Source organism: Pipistrellus kuhlii, unplaced genomic scaffold (genome assembly GCF_014108245.1).
Source record: "Pipistrellus kuhlii isolate mPipKuh1 unplaced genomic scaffold, mPipKuh1.p scaffold_m20_p_15, whole genome shotgun sequence".
Lineage (NCBI taxonomy): Eukaryota > Metazoa > Chordata > Mammalia > Chiroptera > Vespertilionidae > Pipistrellus > Pipistrellus kuhlii.
This window is the reverse complement of record NW_023425460.1, coordinates 24,884,055-24,907,326: the sequence shown is the minus strand read 5'-3', so window position 1 is coordinate 24,907,326 and position 23,272 is coordinate 24,884,055. Positions and strand designations below refer to the sequence as shown.

At 43.9% G+C, this 23,272-nt stretch overlaps 1 protein-coding gene across 2 annotated transcripts in view; it reads left to right on the top strand.

Moving 5' to 3' along the window:
* Positions 1-745: 745 nt before the first annotated feature.
* Positions 746-23,272, top strand: part of LIPA (lipase A, lysosomal acid type) — a 29,033-nt gene continuing 6,506 nt past the window's right edge. Inside the window, exons 1-8 of one of the 2 annotated variants that reach the window (XM_036438512.2) lie at positions 746-917; positions 3,979-4,090; positions 5,687-5,804; positions 13,962-14,160; positions 15,277-15,386; positions 17,163-17,299; positions 20,091-20,237; positions 20,899-20,970. In XM_036438512.2, the coding sequence (XP_036294405.1) occupies positions 3,980-4,090; positions 5,687-5,804; positions 13,962-14,160; positions 15,277-15,386; positions 17,163-17,299; positions 20,091-20,237; positions 20,899-20,970 (894 nt within the window). In that variant the 5' untranslated portion in view covers positions 746-917; position 3,979. Of the gene's footprint in view, positions 918-3,636; positions 3,733-3,978; positions 4,091-5,686; positions 5,805-13,961; positions 14,161-15,276; positions 15,387-17,162; positions 17,300-20,090; positions 20,238-20,898; positions 20,971-23,272 lie in introns of those variants that run through there. The other variant, XM_036438511.2, reaches the window with a different exon arrangement.

The following is a 23,272-nucleotide window of genomic DNA, read 5'->3' as shown; positions in this document are numbered from 1 at the left end:
TAAGGTGCTAGCTACCTCTAGGACTTCATTTTCTACCACTCTCCCCACACACATTCTGTTCCAGGGACACTGACCTCATTGCTTTTGCTAGAACCATCCAGGGATATTACTGCCTCGGGGCCTAACATCCTCATTGCACACGCTACTCACACCCGGGCATGCTTTTCCTCCAGGATCAACGTGGTTCTCAATCACCTTCCTGCTTGTGTGTAGATGCCACTTCATCAGAGTCCTTTTCTGATGACCTTATATATAACCTTGCATGCTCTTCGTTATCCCTTTACTCTTTTGTTGTTCTTCATGGCGCATGGCACTTTCTACTACTTTGTATTATATGGTTCGTTATTCACGATGTGTCTCTTCTCATTCGAATGAAAGCAGGAGGGCCGGACCTTGTTTGGTGGGATACTATACTCCCAGTTTCTCAATAATGCTTGGCATGCTTAGTAATAAAAATAAAATGGACAGCAAGATGGCTTTGCAACGCTAAATGCTTAATTTGAAGCAGAGGGTGCAGGCCCACTGGAGCTCTAGGAGAGACCAGAGATTTGCTGCCTGCAGGTGGAGTAGGGGCTGCGGCGCCTTGGGAAGCGGAGCCTGGCCGCCGCACCTCTAGGGCCCGCCTACAGCGCATGCTCCGCGGGGCCGCGGCGTGGGCGGGGCCCTCAGCGGGGGCGGGGCCTTCGGCGGGGGCGGGGCGGGGCCCTCAGCTGGGCGGAGTCTCCACCGCTCTGACCCGCTGCTCCGATTCGGGGCGCTCACAGCCTTAGCTGGTCCTGCACGCCGCCCCCGGGTCAGCCTGTCTCCGCCCCGGCTCCCGCCGAGCCCCTCCCCGAGCCCCTTCCCTGCTCCCTTCACGAGTTGCGGGCTCTGTGAGCGCGCACTGCGGCTCTGGACTGTGACCCGGAGGACGCCAGGTGAGTCCCACTGCTCCGCCGGGTGCGGGTGGGGCAGTTCGGGTCAGCCTGGGCCAGTCGGCGGGGAGGTTCGTGCCCGGCTCCCGGAGTCTCAGTCCACCGTCCCTGAGCCTCTGCAGGCCGGCAGCACCACCCCTGCGCTTGGCCCTGCGCGTCCTGCCTGGGGCACCTCCCAGTGACCAGGGGTGGGGAGCCCTTTGAAGTTGTCCGCTCTCCCCAGTGCCCTCCAACCCCCAGAGGTGATTATTGATTATTGATTCTTGATTCCCAGCTCCCCTTCTTCCTCCTCCTCTACGCCCCGCTAGCTCCTTCAGGCAGGCAGCCTGCCCGACCTAGCTAGGAGCTTGGTCCAGGGTGGACTTTGGCATTGGTCCTGGTGAAATTTAAGGCGACACTACTTAGCCAGATGTCACTTTGCTCTCAGTAATTAACTTGGGTGACCCTCAGTTTCCTGAGAAAAGGATGTAAGGGCACTGCATAAAGCTGGTAGAAAAGTAATTAACATCGTGAGTCCAAAGACCCCATAGCAAGATACTGTTACTGTTGTTATTATAAAGCTACATGGCTAGCTGTTTTGGAGCTTTTCTTCAGCCGCTGAACTGTTGGACTGCCCCTATTCCATACTGCAAACATTGGTATTGTGCATCTGATGTGTGAGTGGCACTTGGCTGGGTCCTAGGGGTTCCAAGTTGAATCAGACACCCACTCTGCCTTGGGGCTGGGGTGAAATGGGGGCAGATAAGCATGTCACTGGATTGTTGCAATATGGGAAGGACTGAGACACAGTCGCTGAGCATCTAGAGAAGTACTGGGTGTCCAGCTCTGGAATGCCCCCTGAAAGGGGCTTTTACTCTCCGTTTACCCTTGTCAGCCTTCCTCCCGCAAGAATCACTTGAGAAAGTGATTGAGAAACATGCTTGGTGTTGTGTGTCGGAAGGAAAAGTTAGCTGGGCCCTGTTTATTTCCTTGAGCGGCTTCTGCTGTTACCTCCCGGAGGCCTGTGCACAGCTGGTCCCAGTTCTGGAGGTGCTGAATGGAGAGCAGCCGCTCCTGCTGGCTGCCTCGTTGTGTTCATTTATGGTGATAACCTTCCATTTTTTTTCTTTTCAATCTACCCCATACTCCCTAGTAACAATGGAGTTTGGGGAGGTTGATAAAAGGTAGCCAAGGACGGTACAGCCTTTCTAACCGCCACGAAGAAACACAAACTTTTGTGTGAATGCAAGTGGGCTTGCTCTGCCAGTGTAGACCCCAACATGACCCCCCACCCCACCCTGTCCACAAGGTCAGAGCTCACCACTGCTTGTAGAAATGAGGGCAGCACCAGTAGGATTTGCATCCACAGGTGTCCGTCCACTTTTGCAATCTCCTGAGAATCAGTTTCTTAAGATTCGTGGAATACAGGCCAACCTGGAGATACTTTGTGTTTGGTTCCAGCCTAAATAAATTAAAAAAAAAAAAAAATTGCCAGACTCACTAAATTGCTGTGGTCTGGAACCAAATGCTCACTATCACCGAGATATTCCTGTACTCGAGTTAAGCATCATCTTTTAAGAGCAGCTGAATTGTATTATTGACATAAAATAAAAAGACATACTTTAAATTATACAGTTCAATAAGCTTTGACTATGCGCAAGCCTGTGAAAACTCAGTAAATGCAATACAATAAATCTATCCATCACTCCCCCCAAAAGCTTCCTTGCACAAAGCCTTTTGTAACCCTTTCTTTCCACCCCCCTTTCCTCAGACAGCCATTGATCTGCTGTCTATCAATATAGATTAGTTTTATAAAAATGGAATCATATGTAATTTTTTGGAGGGCCTGGCTTCTTTCACTCACTATAATTATTTTGAGATGCACCCATGTCATTGTGTTCATTCTTTTGTATTGCCGAGTAGAATGCATATACCACAATATGATTGTTCAGTCACTCATTTGGGCATTTGGGCTTTTCCAGTTTGGGGCTATTATACACAATCTGTTATAAACATTTTCATACAAGTCTTTGGATGGGCATACACACATAGATCTTTATTATTATTTTTTAATCCCCACCTGAGGATATTTCCCCATTGATTTTGAGAGAGAGTGGAAGAGAGAGGGAAAGACAGAGAGAAGTATCGATGTGAGAGAAACACATCGATTGGTTGCCTCCTCCTGCACATGCCCCGACCAGGGCCCAGGCTAGGGAGGAGCCTGCAACCAAGTACCTGCCCTTGACTGGAATCAAACGTGGGCCCTTTTGGTCCGCAGACTGACGCTCCGTCCACTGAGCCAAACCGGCTAGGGTGACACATAGATCTTTATAAGTAAGTATAATATATTTATTTTTAAAAAGCTAGGAGGCCTGGGCCTTGCCTCTAACCATCGGGGTGTCCTTGGGAGAGCCACTTCACTTTGCCTTTAACTTCCATCCCCAAGTCTTTGCGGTGCCGTGATTTTGTGCCCGTCACCGCCAGAAAGGAGATGGTCATTGCTGATGGTTGGAGGGTCTCAGCAGGAGAGAGGGGTGGTTTCTTTGCCTCTGCTGCTCTTGCAGGATCTTTTCTTTTACTTCACTTTTTCCCCCGGGGTGACAAATTTCAATGCTGACATATAATTTTGAGCAAGAATGGAAATGAGTAAATAGGGGTAGGGTGGGGATGGGGGGGCGAGGGGGGGCAAGAGCTAATATTGGCCATGTTTAAATCACAATTAGGAGGAAAATGTGGGAGGTTAATAGGCTCGGGACTTTTGAGGATCTTGCTTTTTCTCGGCCTACTTTCCTCCAATTCCTCCATTTCTCCAGCAGCAATTTAACCTCATGATGAAGAGGTGAGTGGGTGTGCTAGGTCACGTGTTAACTGGGGGGTAACTATTGGGAAGGTTTCCTAGTAAAACAGAATTCCTTCTTCTTTTTTTTTTAAATTGGCTTCCAGATATGACTTATTTCTTATTTACCCTTTACCCACCTTTTACTTGCCCTAAACCTGGTTCTGAACTTTTTATGGGGACAGTCATCTATCAGCATAATTATGTGTAGTGAAATTTGGACAAATAACAATAGACTGTTTTGTACAGAATGAAAATGTGGCTCTTGGGTTTGGTGTTGTGTGTGGCCCTCGGGACCCTGCATTCCGAGACGTCTAGAGAGAAGCAGGCGGTTGTGGATCCTGAAGTGAATATGAACGTGGTAAGTTTCCCAAAGTCACCTGCTTTTGAAATGCATGTCACAGATGTTAACTATTTCCTTAAATTCAGTTATGTGGGCTACGGAGAGCCACAAACTCGAATCTCTCACTATTTCATAGTGCTTTTCATGTTCTCTGAATCTTAGATTTAGTTCGCCCTATCTTCCTACCAGGTGATGTATATTTTGCATTTGCATCCTATTGTTAAAACTATATACTTCTCACTGAGATAAATGATATTTAAGTGTCAAAAATGTGCTTATAGAACAGTTAAAACAAGTCAAAACTTTGCAAGAATGTTACTGAGTGCTGCTTTTACAATACACGAAACAAGGATTGTGATCAGCAAGGTCCAGGAAGCACAGTTCAATACAAAAATAAAAATGTCTCAAAACATTTTGTTAGCCCTAACCGGTTTGGCTCAGTGGATAGAGCGCCGGCCTGTGGTCGGAAGGGTCCCAGGTTCGATTCTGGTCAAGGGCATGTACCTTGGTTCTGGGCACATCCCCAGTGTGGGGCAGGGGGGTGCAGAGGCAGCTGATCGATGTTTCTCTCTCATCAATGTTTCTAACTCTCTATCCCTCTCCTTTCCTCCCTGTAAAAAAATTAATAATATATACATGTTTTTAAAAAACCACCACATTTTGTTAGAACAAAAAAGCAAAACTAATCCCTTGAGTAATTAAAACATGTCCAAATTTTCAACCTTAAGTAAACAATGAAGTCTGGAAATACCTTATTTATGCATAAAGGATTGGGAAAGTAGAGATTCCTAAGCAAAACTAAGCAGGATAGGACCTCTTAAAATAAGAATAGAGATAGATCACATACTTAGCAGGTGCATTTATTTATTTATTTTGTTTTAAAATATATATTTTTATTGATTTCAAAGAGGAGGGAGAGAAAGATGGAAACATCAATGAAGAGAGAATCTTTGATCAGCTGCCTCCTGCACATCCCACTCTAGGGATTAAGCCCACAACCCGGGCATGTGCCCTGATTAGCTGGTACATTTAGAAAAGAAAGAAAAAAGAGTGTTTATTTGTGCCTGGGAGCCAGGATGAAAACAAAGAGGCCCAAAGCTATGATAAAATTAGTCATTGTTGGTGCAGAACATGCCAGAATGATGATGCCAAATTTAACCCAACAACTGTGTGTAGAACACATGGATAAAACAAGTGGAGGATTTACTCTTGTGGTGGGTGTGCTTCTGGATTCAGCAGGCTAAAATCTCAATCACAGTTGATTTTGTTACTGTTTAAAAAATGTTTTTTAAAAAAATTAATTTTAGAGAGGAAAGGAGAGGGAGAGATAGAAACATCAATGATGAGAGAGAATCATTGATGGACTGCCTCCTGCATGGCCCCTACTGGGGATCAAGCCCACAACTTGGGCCTGTGTCCTTGCCCAGAATCAAACCTGGGACCTTTCAGTCAGCAGATGGATGCTCTAACCACTGAGGCAAACCAGTTGGTTTCTTAAGTGAAGCCTGGAAAATGTCATTGACATTGTGTCTTCTCCTTTGCCTGTAAATATGGGAGATCTTACAGATTCTGTCCATAGAATTTCCATTATAATAATCATTTTTCTCTTTGTAGAGTGAAATTATCTCTTACTGGGGATATCCTAGTGAGGAACACCTAGTGGAGACAGAAGATGGGTATATTCTTGGCCTCCACCGAATCCCTCATGGGAGGAAGAACCATTCTGACGAAGGTATGGGTGTTTTCTGTGACAAGATAGGAGAGCTTGACATTTGGCCAGAAATTTAATTTCTACCTCTTGAGATTTTTATGTCTTATGGATACTTACTGTCAATCTTCCTTTCAATAAGCATGGTACAGAAATGAGTAGTGAGCTATAGTGAGGGCTTCTATTTTTCCTCCTGCTCAAAACACACAAAACATATAATCTTATTTTAGAGAGATCATATGATCTTGGTTTCCTTCCTTATTTTCTTTCTTAGAAAAATAAACCCTGCATATTGATTTTTTAGATTCCATATGTAAAGAAAATATGATTTCTCTTAAAAGTGGTGAGCTGACTGATGTAATGAGTAGTGTGAGTCACTGCTAACAGATGAAGGAATCCTCAGAAAAAACAAGCGTAGAGAATGTGCCTCCTCTTTTTTTAATCACTCCTTCCAGGCTTCTCTGTCCACCTGGCAATTAAGCAAGTAGCACCACATGCCCTACTTGTGTGCATCAGGGCGCAGGCGGGGAAGGTGCTGTGCCCCGGAGCCTGAGGAAAGTGTGCCTGATTCCTAATGGCTCCCAGGTGGTGAGAGGAAGAGTGAGGAGACCCCGGGGCCAGGTCTGGGTCAGCCCCGCAGTGCCTGTGTGGCTTTGTTTGGGATCTTCCTCTGTGAGAACAGCCGATGGGCTGGAATAATCTCAAAGTCCCACTTCCATCTTTCCCACTCTCTGTTTCTCTGGGCTGCATGCTATCTTCTTTCTTTTTTGTCTTGTTTTGGCAGCTGTTAAGAGCAGTGGATACCCTTGGCCTTCAAAATGGGGAACAGAGAGGGAAAGTACCCTACACCTGGCCCTAGCAGGCGGTCTCCGCCTTCTTCCTCTGCTCTGCAGAGGCCTTCCTGTCGGGGACCGGTGGTGCCCACATACACGTGCTGTGAGCTGAGCTCAGAGGGCAGGGGAGCGGGAGGAAATCTGTGGTTTCCCGGAGCACGGCTCCTGCTCCTAGGCCGAGGCTCCTCATCGTCCTGCCCTCCCTCCAGCAGGAACAGTGCAGTCGACGGTGTGCCTTTGGCTCAGTGAAGCCAAAGAGACAGGAAGGATTCATTAGGTGCTTCACACAGAGCTTGTTGTCTTCTCATTCATCAGCTTCCTCTTCCGACTTCCTCCTCTATTAATAACACCATCGCCCTCCTAATGACCTAGACTAGAAACTGCAGAATCATTCCTGCTCCCATCGTCAAGTGGCTGTCCAGTCTTCTCTAGGCTGCTCGCTTCAATTTATTCCTTCCTTCGCTTTGGTAGGCTGCCACCCTGTCTTCTTTAAAAAAAAAAAATTTTTTTTTATTGATATTTAGAGAGAGAGAGAGAGAGAGAGAAACATCTATGAGTGAGAGAAACATTGATCAGTTGCCTCCTGCAGGCTTCCAAACTAGGGATCGAAACTACAGCCTGGGTGTGTGCCTTGACTTGGCATCAAAGCCACCACCTTTTTGGTGCATGGGATGATGCTTCAGCCAACGGAGCCACCCCGCCAGGGCACCGCCATCCTACCTTATGTCCTCGTTACCATTTAACTGGACGCCTGAACTAAGATCAGAACCTGAGAGAGGCTTGAGCCTCTCTCTTAAAAACTCCAACTTAAAGACTTCCCATATGTTAAAAAAACACACACACACACACAAAAAACAGAAAGAATTTTGAAACAGGAATATGAAAATTTAGTCTGCTTTATCTTTTAAGAAATCAGTGCTTCTAACATCGTAGTATAATGACTTATACCATTTTTAAGTTGCTACAAGCAACATTGAAGCATTATTCATTCAGGGGGGCTAAGTGAAACAGTTCCTGTTAATACCCTTTAAAGTTTTTTTTTTCTTTTTTTTTTTTTTGTGTGTGTGGGCTATACTGGGGTGCTGCCATGTCCCGAGTTTACATCATATAGAACCATCCTTCAGTCCTGTCCCAGTGGTCACCTCTGGCCACATGTGGAGCCTCATCTGGGGATTATTGGAAGTTTTATGATCACAGGGCTTACCCATATGGCTCCTCTACACATGCCAACTGCTCTCTTTCCTGCCAGCCTCCCTCTTTTCTCCCCTTGTATGCAATTTCTCGGGATTAAACATAATTAATTGATTTAATATGTTTAATAATTAAATCAATTAATTATGTGATTTTGCCAGTCAGCAATTGACAGGACCCTGCTCTATGAAGATATATACACCTTCCCTTCATCTTCTGTCTTGTCTGTACTGTTCGCCCCTCCCCCTTCTGTAAGCAGTAGGCCTTTTAAGTTCACCTTGGCTATGACACCCGAAGGAGGGAGTGCAGTCCTAAGCTGTGGAGAGCGGGTAGCAGACCTCTTTCACAAGGCCTCTGAGGAGCGCCTGAGGACTGTGGGTTGCCAGCTGTGTTTACCCATTACCTAAGGAACTCGCATCATTTACCAACTGCACAGGTTTAGATAGGCTCCATAGCCAAATTATGCATGAAATCATCGAAGTTGTGATTTTATGTGAAAAGTATCAAAGAACTACTTTTGGACATGCAAGTCCAATGGAGTTATTTCCTTTTTTTCTAAAGTCCCCTGGAGTTCAGCTAGTGAGCACAACCCCTGGAATGCTGCCCACCCTGCCTACCATCCTCCTTTTTATATGCATTTCCAAGAATTCTTCTCTTCCTTCCAAGTCGGGCTTACCTGCCAGCTCTCCGGATTGCTTAAGCAGGAAGCAGACGCACACTTGCTCTGGACTGCCAAATGCCTTGCTAACCCTCCTCCGGGGGTGCTTAGCTTATTCTGCTTTGGGTTGACTTCGTTTTGTACCTCTTTCTCCCCATCCTCGCTCCCTCAGCCACTTTTTGAGACTGTGTCTTTGTCATCTTTATATCCCTCAGAGCAGTGGTTGGCAAACTGCGGCTTGCAAGCCACATGTGGCTCTTTGGTCCCTTGAGTCTTTAGCAAAAGACAGCTTAGGAGTACCCTAATTAAGTTAATAACAATAACCTATATAGTTTAAGTTAAAAAAAATTGGCTCTCAAAAGAAATTTCAATTGTTGTACTGTTGATATTTGGCTCTGTTGACTAATGATTTTGCTGACTTCTGCCTCAGAGCAACTAGCAGCACCCCAAAAAGAGCTCAAACCCACAACTAGATGCCTGAATCAACTCTGCACTGTCAACCTGAGTGACAGGGATACCGGGCAGTCCTCAGAATTGGGGCACATACCTGGATGAAGGCGATGGGCCTTGTCTCTAGTAAAATAAAAGACACCTGTGTGCACAGAAATCTTGTATGTATTTTTAATGAGTTTATGGATCTAGTAAGGAATCCCCCAGTTTAGACAATCCTTTGCCTGTCTGATCCAACCTCTGCTAACCAGGCAGCTCAGCACGCTTGTTTAGGAGGCTCTTGGTGATTGAGAAACCTAGGCTGTTTCTCAATGTCAAGCAAACTCCTCTATAGGGTGTTGAGCACCCCCTGCTTGGGACTAGCTCCAGAAGGGAATTGAAATTCAGAAACTCACCATCTATGGGGAAGTGGCTTTGTTTTTTTATCAGCTCAGCCTTATTTCAGAAGGTCATGGGATGTTAGTGCTGGAAGTTTCTCAGAGTCCTGCCTGGGCGAAGGTTTTGGAGAGCTTTCCTGTGGATTTCAAGGTAGAGCCCTTTGGGGCTGAAACAGCTGGCAACCCAGTTCTAGGTCAGTGTTCTCCTTTTACTAGGTGAGACAGCCAAGTGCAAAGAAGGAAAGAGATTTGTTTCAGGTCAAATGGCAGCAGGCCAGTCAGTCTGAGAAAATGTTCTTTAAAACTAGAGAACATGGCCTTGTGTAATAAGTCTTGAGCAAGTTAATCTCCTGACAGAATATTTATTTTATTTGTCTAAAAAAAGAGGAAAGACAATTAGGCCTTGACTAAACACCTAAACAGCAACAAGGCATACTTACTCCTTGCCCAATAGGGAAACGAATTGGGAAACTTATCAGGCAATCATCACATGGAGTACCAACACTATCTGAGAAGCTGTGTATCTGGTGTTGCTCTGGATATGAACAGCTGTCTTCAGTGGGCACAGACTGGCACTGTGAACTCTGCCAGCCCCTTCGAGGGATGGACATGCTCCCCTTTAGATGCATCCATTTTGAACACGCCTATGGATGGGCTGCATGAGAAGAGCCGAGAGTGTGTATCAAAAATACATATTGATATTTGCAGGCTTCCCTACATCAGAACCAGGGCCAGAAATGTGTATCTTCTAAGTCCCCCAGTGATTTAGATATGCAGGGGAAATAGTGGTTGGCTTGCTTTGAAATGTCAGGAATACGGATAAGCATACCTCCTCTCCCCACCATTTTTGTTTTCTAAGGAATCTTTAGAGTGTAAGTTAAAAGCAAGGGCTTTGGAAGGAGGCTGACTCCGGTTTCCATTCTGGCTCTCTACTAGGTGAGTCTTCTAGGGTAGGTTTCTTAATTTCTGATTCCAGGAATCAGTTACCTATTCTTTAACATGGGCCGGATCTTATTAGCTCTTCTAGAACAGTTTAATTCATGTGAAATTCAGTGCATGTACATAATCGGTAGCTGTTAACCAACCAGGTACCAGAATGTTTGCTGGGATCTATCTCAAGTGGTACAGCAGGTTCAAGGAAGTCTCTTAGGCCCCGAGCTTTTGGTGAGCTAAAGCCAGAAGGGATGGCTGAACCAGTCCTTGGACTTGGGTTTGTGCAAGTGAGGACTACTTTGCTGGGTGTTGAGCTTCCTTGACTTGTTTGGTCCCAGGGATGACTGCAGAAAGGACTAAAGTGAGGGCACTTCTGACTTTGCATTGCTCACTGAGGAGTGGTGGGAAGGCTTATGTACTGTAAGCTAAGTCCTTGGTGCCATTTTGTCTAGAACCTATCTTTGCAGAGGAGAGGAGCTCATATGCCACTCACAGTCTATCTTCTAAGCGCTCCTGGAAGGTTGTGGTCATACAAGCTCCTGCCAGACTAATGAGCCAGGCCTCTCTCCTTTAGGCCCAGGAGGCATCCTGCCGCCTCTGAGCCCGAGCTCGGGTTTGCTGACTGTGCACCTGTGCACAGATAACTCAGTCACATGGTGCCTCAGAGTCCTTATCAGAGAAATGGGGATAAAAAATAGTCCCCAACTATATTAGTTCCCTATTGCTGCTGCAGCTAATTCCACAAACTTAGTGCCTTAAAACATCGCAAATTTATGATCCTGTAATCCTGGAGGTCAGAAGGCCTAAGATCAAGGTGTTGGCAGGACTGTGTTCCTTCTGGAGGCTCCAGGGGAGAATCTGTTTTCTTGCCTTTTTCAGCAACTAGAAGCTGCCTGCATTCCTTGGCTTCTGGCCACATCCTCCATCTTCAAAGCCAGCAGTGCTGCTGCTTCTTCTTCCCCCTTCCTCCTTCCCCCGTTCCCTTTCCCCCTATTCCCTCTACCCTCCTCCTCCTCCTCCTCTTCCTCCTCCTCCTTCTTCTCCCCCCCCTTTCTCTTCCCCCCTCCCTTCCTTCCTCCCTCTTGCCTGTGACTTCTGTTCTAATATTATTTTATTAAACTTATACATTCATTATGAGCCATTATTTATTGAGCTTTCCTGGGTATCAGCCACTGTATCATTCCCACTTTAGAAAAGGACCTTGAGTAAATGCTACAATACATGGGTTTCATAGTTAGTAAGAACCAAGGTCTGTTTCATGCCAACGCCTTGTTCTTTGCGATTTCCTCCTTGTTCTTCTTTTAGTTCGTCCTTGCCCCTCAGCTGATTTCTCACACCGTTTTAGAGCCTGACCAGTGGAGCCTGACCAGACACTGCCCTGGCAGAGAAGGCCAGTGGCTTGGGAGGCAGGAGGAACTTCCCCATTCACACGGTCATCTTCCTCTCGGGAGACTGTGAGCTCAGCAGATTGGTTTTTGGAGCCTGGGTAATCCCCTCCTCACTTCCACCCACGTTTGGGTCTAATCTTGGCAGGCAGCACTGTGATGGGTCATCTTTGGGCTGCTTCCCTTTGCTGACTCTGTGCTATTTAGGTGACCATGATAATGTCACCTGCCCTCTCTGGTCCAAGGTGCTTTTAGGTCTATCCTTCAGTCCCCAGCCCTCCCAGAGCTGGTTTGGGACAGACAAACTAATTGTAGGGCACAGCTGGGGGAGGCAGCCCTGTTCTGATCATATTAGTTTGTTGCTCAGACACCCCAGGCCTCAGGTGCCGGAGTGCATGGACCAGGCTGGTCCTTGGAAGGATCATCTGAGTGGGAAAGGTTGTCATGCCCCTGTCTCCCATTTTCTACCTCCTGCACCCACCAGAGATTGCTTTCTTCCAAGCATTTGGTCCAGTTCCCTGCAAAATAGCTTCCCCTCTTTGGGCCGTCATCCTCTGAAGGCTTTCTTTGTGGTCTAGAACGACTTCTCTCTGGCTAACCTCCTTTCCCATAGCGAAGGAATGACAGTGATGGACCCTGCTATCAGACATACCTGGTTCATATTCCCAACTCGCCCACTTACTGGGACTCACTGTCAGTCAACAGTGGTCAAGTTACTTGACTTCTCTTAGCCACAGTTTCCTATCTGCTAAATGGGAATAGAACCAGCGTCACGGAATGGTCACTACAGTACCTTGCAGCTTATAAGCAAGCAATAGTAGCTAGCCATTATTTCAATGAGCTTTTCTCAGCAAAAAGAGAAAAGAAATCCAACTAGCAGAAAGAAAATTTTGTCAGTTCACTTCCCATCTGAGCATTCAGTGAATCAGTCTTCTCATTATTTGTTGATATTTTACATTCCTCATTTGCACACATCATTGCTACATAGCTGTAGTACAGAGTAGACTGCAGTTTTGTACTTTATTCCCCCCACCCCCACCCCGCTTCAAGGCTATGTTATAAGCTTTCCTGTGCCACCACAGTCCTTGTCATTGGTAGCTTAATTATTGCACCAGTTAGGCTGAAATTAATTACTTGTCCACTCGACCATTAGTTTATTTCAAGTGTTTCACTATTACAAAGAATGTGCAGAAGGCACAGGGAGTTCTTATTTATTCATTTTGACCCATGTGTCAAAGCCACTGCACCAGACACTTAATTATCTAATTTATTCCTCTTAATAGCTCTTTAAGGAACTAAGACTCAGACTGCTTAAGTAATAATAATTAGAACAAATGTTTATTCAACTCTTCCTGTGTGTTAGGCTCATGTGTGTGCACATAAGTCCTTTGGTTGATCTCTCCCTTTTATCCTCACCCTCCCTTTGAGGTCCAACAGTCTGACCCATGGCTCCTTATCTCTGGGTCTGTTCTTGTTCATCAGTTTATGTTGTTCACCATTTCCCCTAGATGAGTGAGATCATGTCCTTCTGGAAATATACTTATAAGAATAAAAAATGAGACAAGCAATAATCGTTATGCCGAAAGGCATATGGATCAGTCTGGAGTGAGCTTCTTTCTGGGCCACCAGTTCTTTTGAGACCCAATTTCAATGTCAAACAGTTCCTTATGTGTACATGTCAGCAATGATATTTCAGTTCTGGGTGGTGGGCAAATGGTGGTAATGCATGTCCAACCCTCTCTGGCTTGGTCTTGGGCAACCTGCAGTGATACACAGCTGACTGCTACATTAAAAACTTAAAAAAAATATTTTTATTGATTTTTTTATAGAGAGGAAGAGAGAGGGCTAGAGAGTTAGAAACATTGATGAGAGAGAAACATCTATCAGCTGCCTCTTGCACACTCCCTACTAGGGATGTGCTGGCAACCTGGTACCTTTCAGTCCGCAGGCCGATGCTCTATCTATCCATTGAGCCAAACCGGTCTTGGCCATTAAAAAAACTTTTTGATGATTAAGTCAATGTGTCTGGTTACTAGATATGCAAAAGTAGTCCCGAGTCACTGTTACCTTGCCAACGCTATTAAAAATATTGTTACTAATGTTATAGAGGAGAGCATTGCTACCTTGATATTTTAATTTGTTGAAACTGCTAAATGGGAATAGAACCAGCGTCACGGTTTCATTATTTGCTTTAAAATTCTCGCTTGTTTAGACGAGATCTGTTTCATTATTTGCTTTAAAATTCTCGCTTGTTTAGACGAGATCGGGCGCGTTCAGGGTGGTATGGCCGTAGACAAGATTCACGCTTGTTTAGAAGCTAGTGCTGCTAGCTCCTAACCACCAATGTCTTTCAGGTCCCAGACCGGTGGTGTTCCTGCAGCACGGCTTGCTGGCCGACTCGAGTAACTGGGTCACAAACCCTCCCAACGGCAGCCTGGGCTTCATTCTGGCCGACGCTGGCTTTGACGTGTGGATGGGGAACAGCAGGGGAAACACCTGGTCCCGGAAACACAGGACCCTCTCAGTTTTTCAAGATGAATACTGGGCCTTCAGGTATAGTTGGCTTGATTTTGATAGGTGTCTAGCTCCTTAGTATCCTTAACGCAGACACCAGGGCGGCAGATAGGTAGGTAACCTGAGGTCATATGAGAGAAGAAACTGGTGGACCGTGAAATATTTTAAGCCTTTCCAGGAATTTAATCAATAGCAGTAAGGTAAATTTTAAATTAGTGGTTACATTTAAGAATTAGGTTCAAGTAGGAATATTTAGTTATAAGGACATTCCTGGCGGTGTGGCAGCTGCTGGGTGAATTGTGCCTCGGAACCTTCCTCCTCCCTCCAAAAACACACACTCCAAATGTTCACGACTCTACAGCCACACATTTCCCTCTTCTCTCTGTTACTTCTGGCTCTACCAGCTAATCGTTGTGTGACACTGGGCCTGTGTCTCAAGCTCTCCGTGTCTCCGGTTTCTTCATGTAAAATGGGGATAATAAATATCTATCTTATAAGGTTATTGAGGGTTAAAGGCGAGGATACAGGGAAAGAACCTGGTACATCTTAAGCAGTGGCAACAATGGGCTCGTCTTTCTCCTGATGTCGAACGCTCACATGTCCACAGGTCCAGGCTCTGTGTTGATACCAGGCACAGAGAAGAGCAGGCTATGGATCCTTCAGACCTGCTTCCCATTTGTTAAACCGGAGCCAACCTAAGGACGTGAAATGCAAGAAGGAGAGCTTTTACCAAGGACATGTACTACGGCATGTCTCTTTATGTGTAATAGTGGGAAATTGGAACCTACCAAATGACCATTTACAATGAAGGGGCAAATTCAGTGTGGTCTATTTACCCAATGAACAACCTACAGCTATGTGCAACAGTTTGGATGGAGCCCAATACAGAATAATGCATACTGTGGTCCCATTTATAGAAGAGTTCAAAAATGAGGAAAGATAATTTATGGTGTAAAAAATGAGGATAATGGTTGGCACAATTGGAAAAGGGCTCAGGGGATCTCTGTAGTTCTGGTAGTTCTGTTTCCTGTGCTTGGGCATGGTTTCCCAGCTGTGTTCAGTTTGTGATAAGAGGTCAAACTGCACAATTACTATCTGTGTGTGTGGCATTTGTATGTAATGTCTCAATGAAAGAGTTCCATTTTTGGATTACAGTTACGATGAGATGGCAAATTATGACTTACCAGCTTCAATTAACTTCATTCTGAATAAAACTGGTCAAGAACAATTGTATTATGTGGGTCATTCTCAAGGCACTTCGATAGGTATGTATGTAATAAAGATTGGAAATTGATATAATGTATTATTACAGAATTTGCATTTGTTCTGAAAAATGAAATATAAAAAGTTAGCTTAAGTAGACTTTCATTTATCATTATCATCATCATCATTATTATCACCAAGCAGAAATAATGAATAGGGCAAAGAATTTTGCTAATATTTTATCTTCTCTGGAAATTCACACTTTAATATAAATGCATAAACCATGCTGTTCATGGTTCTCTTGAATTTAAAGTATTAAGCCACAGCCTATTACGTATTTTTCTAGTTAAGCAACATGGGGATGTGAGAAGGTAGAAAACAAGTTTCATAAGTGCAGAGGCTTTTAAAAGGAAAACACAAAAGTACACTGACTTAAAGTTAAGTGGAATGAAGCTAACTACAAAGATGTAATCTTGTTACTAGATATGCAAAAATAGTCCCGTTTCATTGTTACCTTGCCAATGCTGTTACGCTTTTATTTAAAAATAGTTTTTAAAAGTCATATGCATTTTTACTTGTGATTATAAAAGTAATACCTGTTCATTGTAAACAAAAATAGAAAATGAGCAAAGTTTAAAGAAAATGAAAATTGTCCATAATTCTAGCAAACAAGAGTTCCTCTGATTAGGGACTAGGAACCGGTGACATAATTTGAATAATTCCCTCTTTTAGTGTCTACTGTGACCAATATCTTTATGTTCATATCACATGGTCTCATTAGAATACACACTCAAAAAGTAATGTGGATATCTTTTTGCCTTTCTCATTCATTAAGTTAAGCATTTTTCTTCATTCATATTTCTTTTTAAAAAATATATTTTATTGATTTTTTACATAGAGGAAGAGAGAGGGATAGTTAGAAACATCGATCAGCTGCCTCTTGCACACTCCCTATTGGGGATGTGCCCACAACCAAGGTACATGCCCTTGACCGGAATTGAACCTGGGACCTTTTAGTCCACAGGCCGACACTCTATCCACTGAGCCAAACCAGTTTAGGCTCTTCATTCATATTTCTTGACTTGTCTACTGAATGTCCTTTGCCCCACTGCTCTCTAGCATTCTAAAGCCAAGTTTAAGGCTAGCAGTGACCTGAAAGGACGCTAAGAGGTGTTATGTCCCTAGGGCATGCCACAGGTGCCAGTCATTTCTGAGTCATTGCTAATTTATTGGCATGGCTCTGTAAATTGTTCTTAGGAATATAGATGTGTTGGGGCCCTCACAAACTGTTAGGACTACAGTCTTTCTGGAGTTCTGTTTACATTATTGTTGTTATTATTATTATTATTATTTAAAAAATATATATTTTATTGATTTTTTACAGAGAGAAAAGGAGAGGGAGAGTTAGAAACATCGATGAGAGAGAAACATCAGTCAGCTGCCTCCTGCACACCCCCTACTGGAGATGTGCCCCCAACCAATGTACATGCCCTTGACTGGAATCAAACCCGGGACCCTTCAGTCTGCAGGTCGATGCTCTATCCACTGAGCCAAACCAGTTAGGGCTCGGTTTACATGATTAAAGGAACAGGAAACATCTGGTTTTAGCAACAAAGATTTCTTCCAGTGCATAACTAGGTTGAAAAATTGAAACAAGCACTTAAATACTTGATTGACTAGTTTAGTCAAACTCGGTGTTTCTGCATAGTTCAGAGGACCCGTGTTTGCCTGCATGTCTCTCAGGTTGCCACTAGAGGGCGTCACACACAACTGCCTTTGCTTTTTCAGAGAAAATACCAGAGGATCCAATTCCTCTTACCTTCCTTTTGTTCCCACAGGCTTTATAGCATTTTCACGGATCCCGGAGCTGGCCAAAAAGATTAAGATGTTTTTTGCCCTGGGTCCTGTGGCTTCAGTCGAGTTCTCTAGTAGCCCTATGGCTAAATTAGGACGGTTTCCAGATCTTCTCATTAAGGTACTTAACCGACCCCTCCCCCAATTTCCTTTCCAGATCTGAAGAATTGGCCATTAGAGGGAGAATTTGTGCTTTTCTCTATTATGGTTTGCTATCAATGGAAAGTGGGATTTTTCTCTCCTAGGTTTTTCTTCTCTTCCCCCTTACCCCTACTTCCAGATCCTGGGGAGACAGGGAAAGTGTATCATTAATTCTGCACCCAAGGCCTATGTTCATAATTAACATATTAGTGCAGATCTCCACCGATCAAGCAAAGAGAGCACAAGAGAGTCTGGGAGCAGGTAGCTTAATCCTCTTGGATTTGCCTTTCATTCTACACAGTGAGTGGTACAGAGGAGTAGGCAGGAGGCAGGAGAAGGAAATGCACCCTTCCCACATACATGCCTGACCCTGACCACAACGAGGGTGATCTAAACACAAGACAGTAACCTCGTGGGGAGCTTAGCCCTTGAGCTGTGTGACCCCAAGCTCTAGTCAAGGAGGAAGCAGTTTTTCTGAGAAGTTGAGAGATAGCTGAGGCCAGATGGTCCATTATGCATGCATTATATATTTTTTATCTATGACATGTTTAAAACACACCGACATAAATCTCGTTCAGGCATATATACTACAAATCAGGAATAGCACATCTACTGGCCATTTAAGAGACTTTCATAAGAAATGCAGTCTGTACTCTGAGCTTAGCATCTCACTCTCACACAAGATGGGTTTCTCTGCCTAGGGGACCAGATATGCAGATAAGATGTGACTTCCTCAGCCCAAGTTAGTTTATAGTGCCTTGGGTAATATTATTAACAGTTTCATTCTAAACAATTGGAGGAATAAAGTGTCCTTTACTGTAGCTTCTCTTGGTGCCTTCTTCATAATTAAGCACAGTGCTCAGTCCTTGTGTATGAATTTCCAGAGAGACACATATTGTTTTGTTTTGATGTAGACAGTATTCAACTGTGTATATTGTTCTGCAGATTACTCTTTTCACTCTTGAGGAGCTGTTATGTTAGTGTATAAAACTCTATCATATGCTTTTTAGCTGCTTCATAGTAAGTTTTCCATTTATAAAGAACTGCTACCGTATGAAGCCAGGTGCCTGTGGTGGATATTTAGGTTGCTGCTGATTTGCTGTTGCTGCGTCCTTGTAGCTTTTTTTAATGGAGAACTGAAACTACTGTGTCACAGGAATGTATTCAATTTAACTTAGTTCTTGGAGATTGTGATTTAGTAGCTTTGTAAGCATACACACTCCCCTCCCCACCTTGGAGATGGTGTTTTGTTATTATAAATCTGCAGTGCAGTCCAGGATCTGTACCCTCCATGTTTCTAATGCAGGCCAGACAGACTGCTATTTAGGAGTTACTGATCCAGACACCAGTGTGTTATAATATCCTGGGAGAGTGACAAAGTGAAAGAGTAAAACCTTTGAATTTGCTGTTCTGGGAAGAATATGTTACTTCCATGAAAGTTGAGTGTCATAACTCTTTCTCAGAATACTAAGGCGTGCATTCGAAGACATCAGGGTGGACAGGAGCAGGCCTGTCCGTGTCAGGTGACTTTTCCTTTTTCTGCAATGCTGTCCTGCTTTGCAGTGATTTTCAGTAGAGTTTGCCACAGCCGTGTTTGGGTAAACAGTTCTGAAGAGCAGGACAACATCACCTCCTTTGGCAGTCAAAAGGAGAGCTTGGCTTGTTGGTTTGAGTCATTGATCCTATTAACTTGTTAGTAGAGAACCTCAAGCATATATGCATTTATTACATGTGACTATTAGGTAGACTCAGAGTCATGAGTTTTAGAAATTGATGTCTTTTCATGACCCTTGACCTCATCTGCATGTGGTATTTACTTCCTGGTTCTCCCCAGCTAATAGCAGCGTGACTAATCTGGAAGAAAGGGAGTTCAAGGAGTCCTGGTATGGGCCTTTAGGTATCCACTGGTTGCCTTGGAGAAGACAGATCGAAGGCTGTAGCAGACCAAAGTTGCTCTCTCCCTCCTCTTCCCCTCTCCCTCTCTCCCTTCTACTCTCTAAAAATCAGTGGAAAAGTGTGCTCAGGTGAGGATTAAAAGAAGGTAAAAAGAATTTTAAAAAGTATGAAAGAAAACAATAGGCAGTGGACAGCCACTGGCCAGTGGAATCGGATTAGATGTTCGTGCCCGTTGCTGATCAATCACAGTTTTGGCTCTTTCTCTGAAGTCAATACCAATCCATCAAAGTCAAGTGAAACTTGAGATGGCCCTGGAATGAGTGATCCTTCAGGCCCTTTCCCACTGTAAAAGTCCGCTGCGAATTTACTGGGTTTTCTGCCTCCCTTTCTTCATTCGAAACTTTAAATGCACATCTATAACATCTGCTGTTGCCTTAGTAAACAGATTGCCAAGGTACCTTAGTTTGGACATCCACTAGTTACCATTTCTCTTCTTGTTGAAAATTTATCTTTATTGTTGAAAGTATTATACAGGTCTCCTCTCATTGACCCCCTCCCCGCCTCTCAAATTGGCTCCCCACTCGCCCCCTCCACCCCAGGCCTTCACACACTATTGTCTGCGTCCATGGGTTATGCATATATGCACATAAGTTCTTTGGTTAATCTCTTCTCCCCCCCTTCCCCTTTTCTTTCTGAGATTCATCAGTCTGTTCCATTCTTCTATGTCTCTGGTTCTATTTTGTTCATCAGTTTATTTTGTTCATTAGATTCCACTGGTTATCACTTCTCTCCTATCTCTGCTTCTGAGGTGGTCACGGAGGCCCGTGTAGAAGAATGAAATGTTGAGGTTTTCTTGGGTTTCTTTTTCTTTGCAGGATTTATTTGGGGAGAGAGAATTTCTCCCCCAGAATGCATTTTTGAAGTGGATGAGTCTGCATGTCTGTAGTCATGTCATTCTGGAGGAGCTCTGTGGAAATGCCTTTTTCCTTCTGTGTGGATTTAATGAGAGAAATTTAAATATGGTATGTATGTTTATAATGAGACTGTAACTTTCAGCGATTTTATTTTATCTGTGAATATGCTTATTTGTGTTGGTGCATGCTGGAGAGGTAAAATGACATTTACAGTAATTCTAGTGATTTTTAAAAAAATTATATAATTGTTTAAGTTTGGAATAATCATTCACACACACTTATTTATTTTAGAAAATAAATAAATTTTTTTTTGGCCAGCAATCTGCTGGTGTTTCTAAATACATTTGTAGTTTGTAGTGTTGCCTTTCAAAAACAGGTTTTAATATTCTGGAATGAAGGTTCCAGGGGATTTTTTAAACTGATAGTAAATGTTCTTGTTTCTGATGATAAACGTAAGGTATAATTGTTATATAAAATTTTGGAAATTCAGAAAAGCACGAAGAAGAAAATAAAAACGAGCATTATCTCAACCCGTGCAGCCACACGGTTACCCTGTTGACCGTGTGTGTGTGTGTTTGTACATATTTTTTTATGACATATTTGTAGTCAAAGAATATTTTCCTGCTCTTAATATCGTATCATTGAGATTGTGGCTCTGTGGTTTTTAATGCTTTGAAGTGCAAAATTTGTGTATTATCAATGCCTCCTAAACACTGTTTTCTTTCTTTCTTTTTTTTTAAAATGCTTTATTTCAACATTCCTTTTGCAGTCTAGAATATCTGTGTATGTGACACATTCTCCCGCTGGGACCTCCGTGCAAAACATGATCCACTGGAGCCAGGTAGGCGGGCATTCCAGGAGGGCAGTGGGATTTGTGTCAAATGAGCGTCAGGAAGATCTGTGTATCCCATGATGTACCTTTCTTCAGCCACGTTTCTGTTGATGGTCACTTGTTTTCTTTATGTACCCTATCACCAAATGCCCCTGCCTTTTGGAACATGTCCTACCCTCTACCTAATGGATAATTTCTGAAAAGGCCCAGTTCTTGTCACCTCTGCGGTTAGTGCACTTTTGTGGGGAGGATGGCCTGCCGAGTTGAAGGCAGCTGCTGGACTACCCAGCTTCATGACCATTGCAGGCCACGTGTGCTGTGTCGTTCGCCTCAGCCAAGTACAGCTGACCCCCAGGCCTCACGGCTGTCAGGCACCTGCTATATGTTACAGGACAGGGTTGCTCCACCCCTCTGGGGGGCAGGCCGCCACCACGCACCTGGTCTGCAGAGCTCTTGGAGCGGCTGCAGTCCAGGCTTCTGTTCTTGCCCCAGCCCCTTTAATCTAGCAGCTGGCCGGGGTCAAAGGCCGCAGACTGAAGCTCAGAGCCCGGCTCTGGGGCCCCATTGTGGTTTTAGGTCTTAACCACATTGGAATGTGTCTCGTGAACATTTCTGAAGTCCAGATGCACTGCGGAAGGCAGTCCTGCCCTTTGCTCTTCTGCTTGCTGAGTCATCTTTGTCAAGAAGAATTGCTTTGTGCAGCTGTTTCATAGGACCTTCTCCTTGATTCTCCCTCTTTGGGCTGTTGGCCAGGGGCTGCCAGTCCCTGCCTGCCAGGCTGCCTGCTGGCAAAGGCTCCTGCTGAAGGTGTGGGGTCTGGGCACTGGCAGGCTGAGGGCTATGATTTAAGTGTGAAGGTTGGGGGTCCCTCTGGTGGGAGTTTGAGAGTGCCCTACAAGGTCATTTTATTCATAGTACATTCAGAAGTTTACTTCTTGTTTAAATAACTAGCATTCCATTTTATAAAAAACAGTTCCAAAACATTGTTTGTTTGTTTTGGTGTGGAACTCTATTTTTTTATGTTTCCTACTTTTTAAAAAATATGTCTTTTAAATTGAAAGAATGTTTCAGTCACAGTTTATATTCAACTAGAGGTCCGTTTCAGGAAGATTCCTGCAAGAATAGGGCTTCCTGTGGAGGTCTTTGCCACCCCGCCTGCTTCCCTCCCTTCTCCACCTCCCGCTTGCTTGCTTGCTTCTCTGAACCTTCGCTCCCTTCTGCAGCTGTCTTCCATCTATGCGGTCTTCAGTCTTTGCTCTGTGCCTGAATATGCAAGTTAACTGCCATATTGATAGGGTTAATTTGCATATACGCTCCTGATTGGCTAGTGGGTGTGGCTTGTGGGTATCGTGGAGGTATGGTCAATTTGCATGTTTCTCTTTTATTAGATAGGATATTATTTTGTACTTGTTTCAGGTGTACAGCATAGTAGTTGACAATCCAAAACCTATTTCTTTACTGGGCTTTTAAATTTAATTTATAGATATTATTCTCTTTATAAATCTGACAAGTTTTGGAGACCTCTTGTTCCCCTGCCCCTCGCCAAGCCTCCTTTAATTCCCTCACTGACCATGCCTAGAGCCCAGGAACTCGGTCCGATTTGAAGAAGGCAGGTCCTAACCTATCTTTACGGTGTTGTCTAGAAATACTTAGGGTGCTATAGAAAATTCAGGTTCTCAGGCCTACCCATGACCTGTTGAGAATTCAAATTCCTGGAGGTATGTCCCTGGGATCTGCATTTTAGGAAGTTTCTCATGTGATTCTGATGTTTGAAACCTAGTGCTTAAAAAATAATGTACATTAGAGAGGGTCTTTAAAAGATTATAAAAAGACATTTAGTATAATTTAAATTATACAAGTAGTCTGTATTCATTATGAAGTTTAAAAATACATGTGAATACAAAGAAGAAAATAAATTACCCACATTTCTCCTACCCGGGATAACTACTAGTAGTATGTTGTTATATTAGTGGTAGTTAACATTTTCCTTAACCCTCTTAGGGTTTCTGACTGGGACTGAGATAAGACATTAACAGGAGAAAAGAGTACAAATTTTATTTACATGTACATGGGAGCCCTCACAAGAAAAATGAAGATCCACAGAAGTGACTAGGCCTACGTGCTTATAAACTAGGTTGATCAAAGTAGCAACTATGAAAAAGTAAAATAAATACAGGACACTAAAGGAAATAAGAGTTTTATTATTATTATTATTTTTTTTAAAGAGAAGGAGAGGGAGCCTTAACCGGTTTTGCTCAGTGGCTAGAGCACTGGCCTTCAGACTGAAGGTCCCAGGTTCAATTCTGGTCAA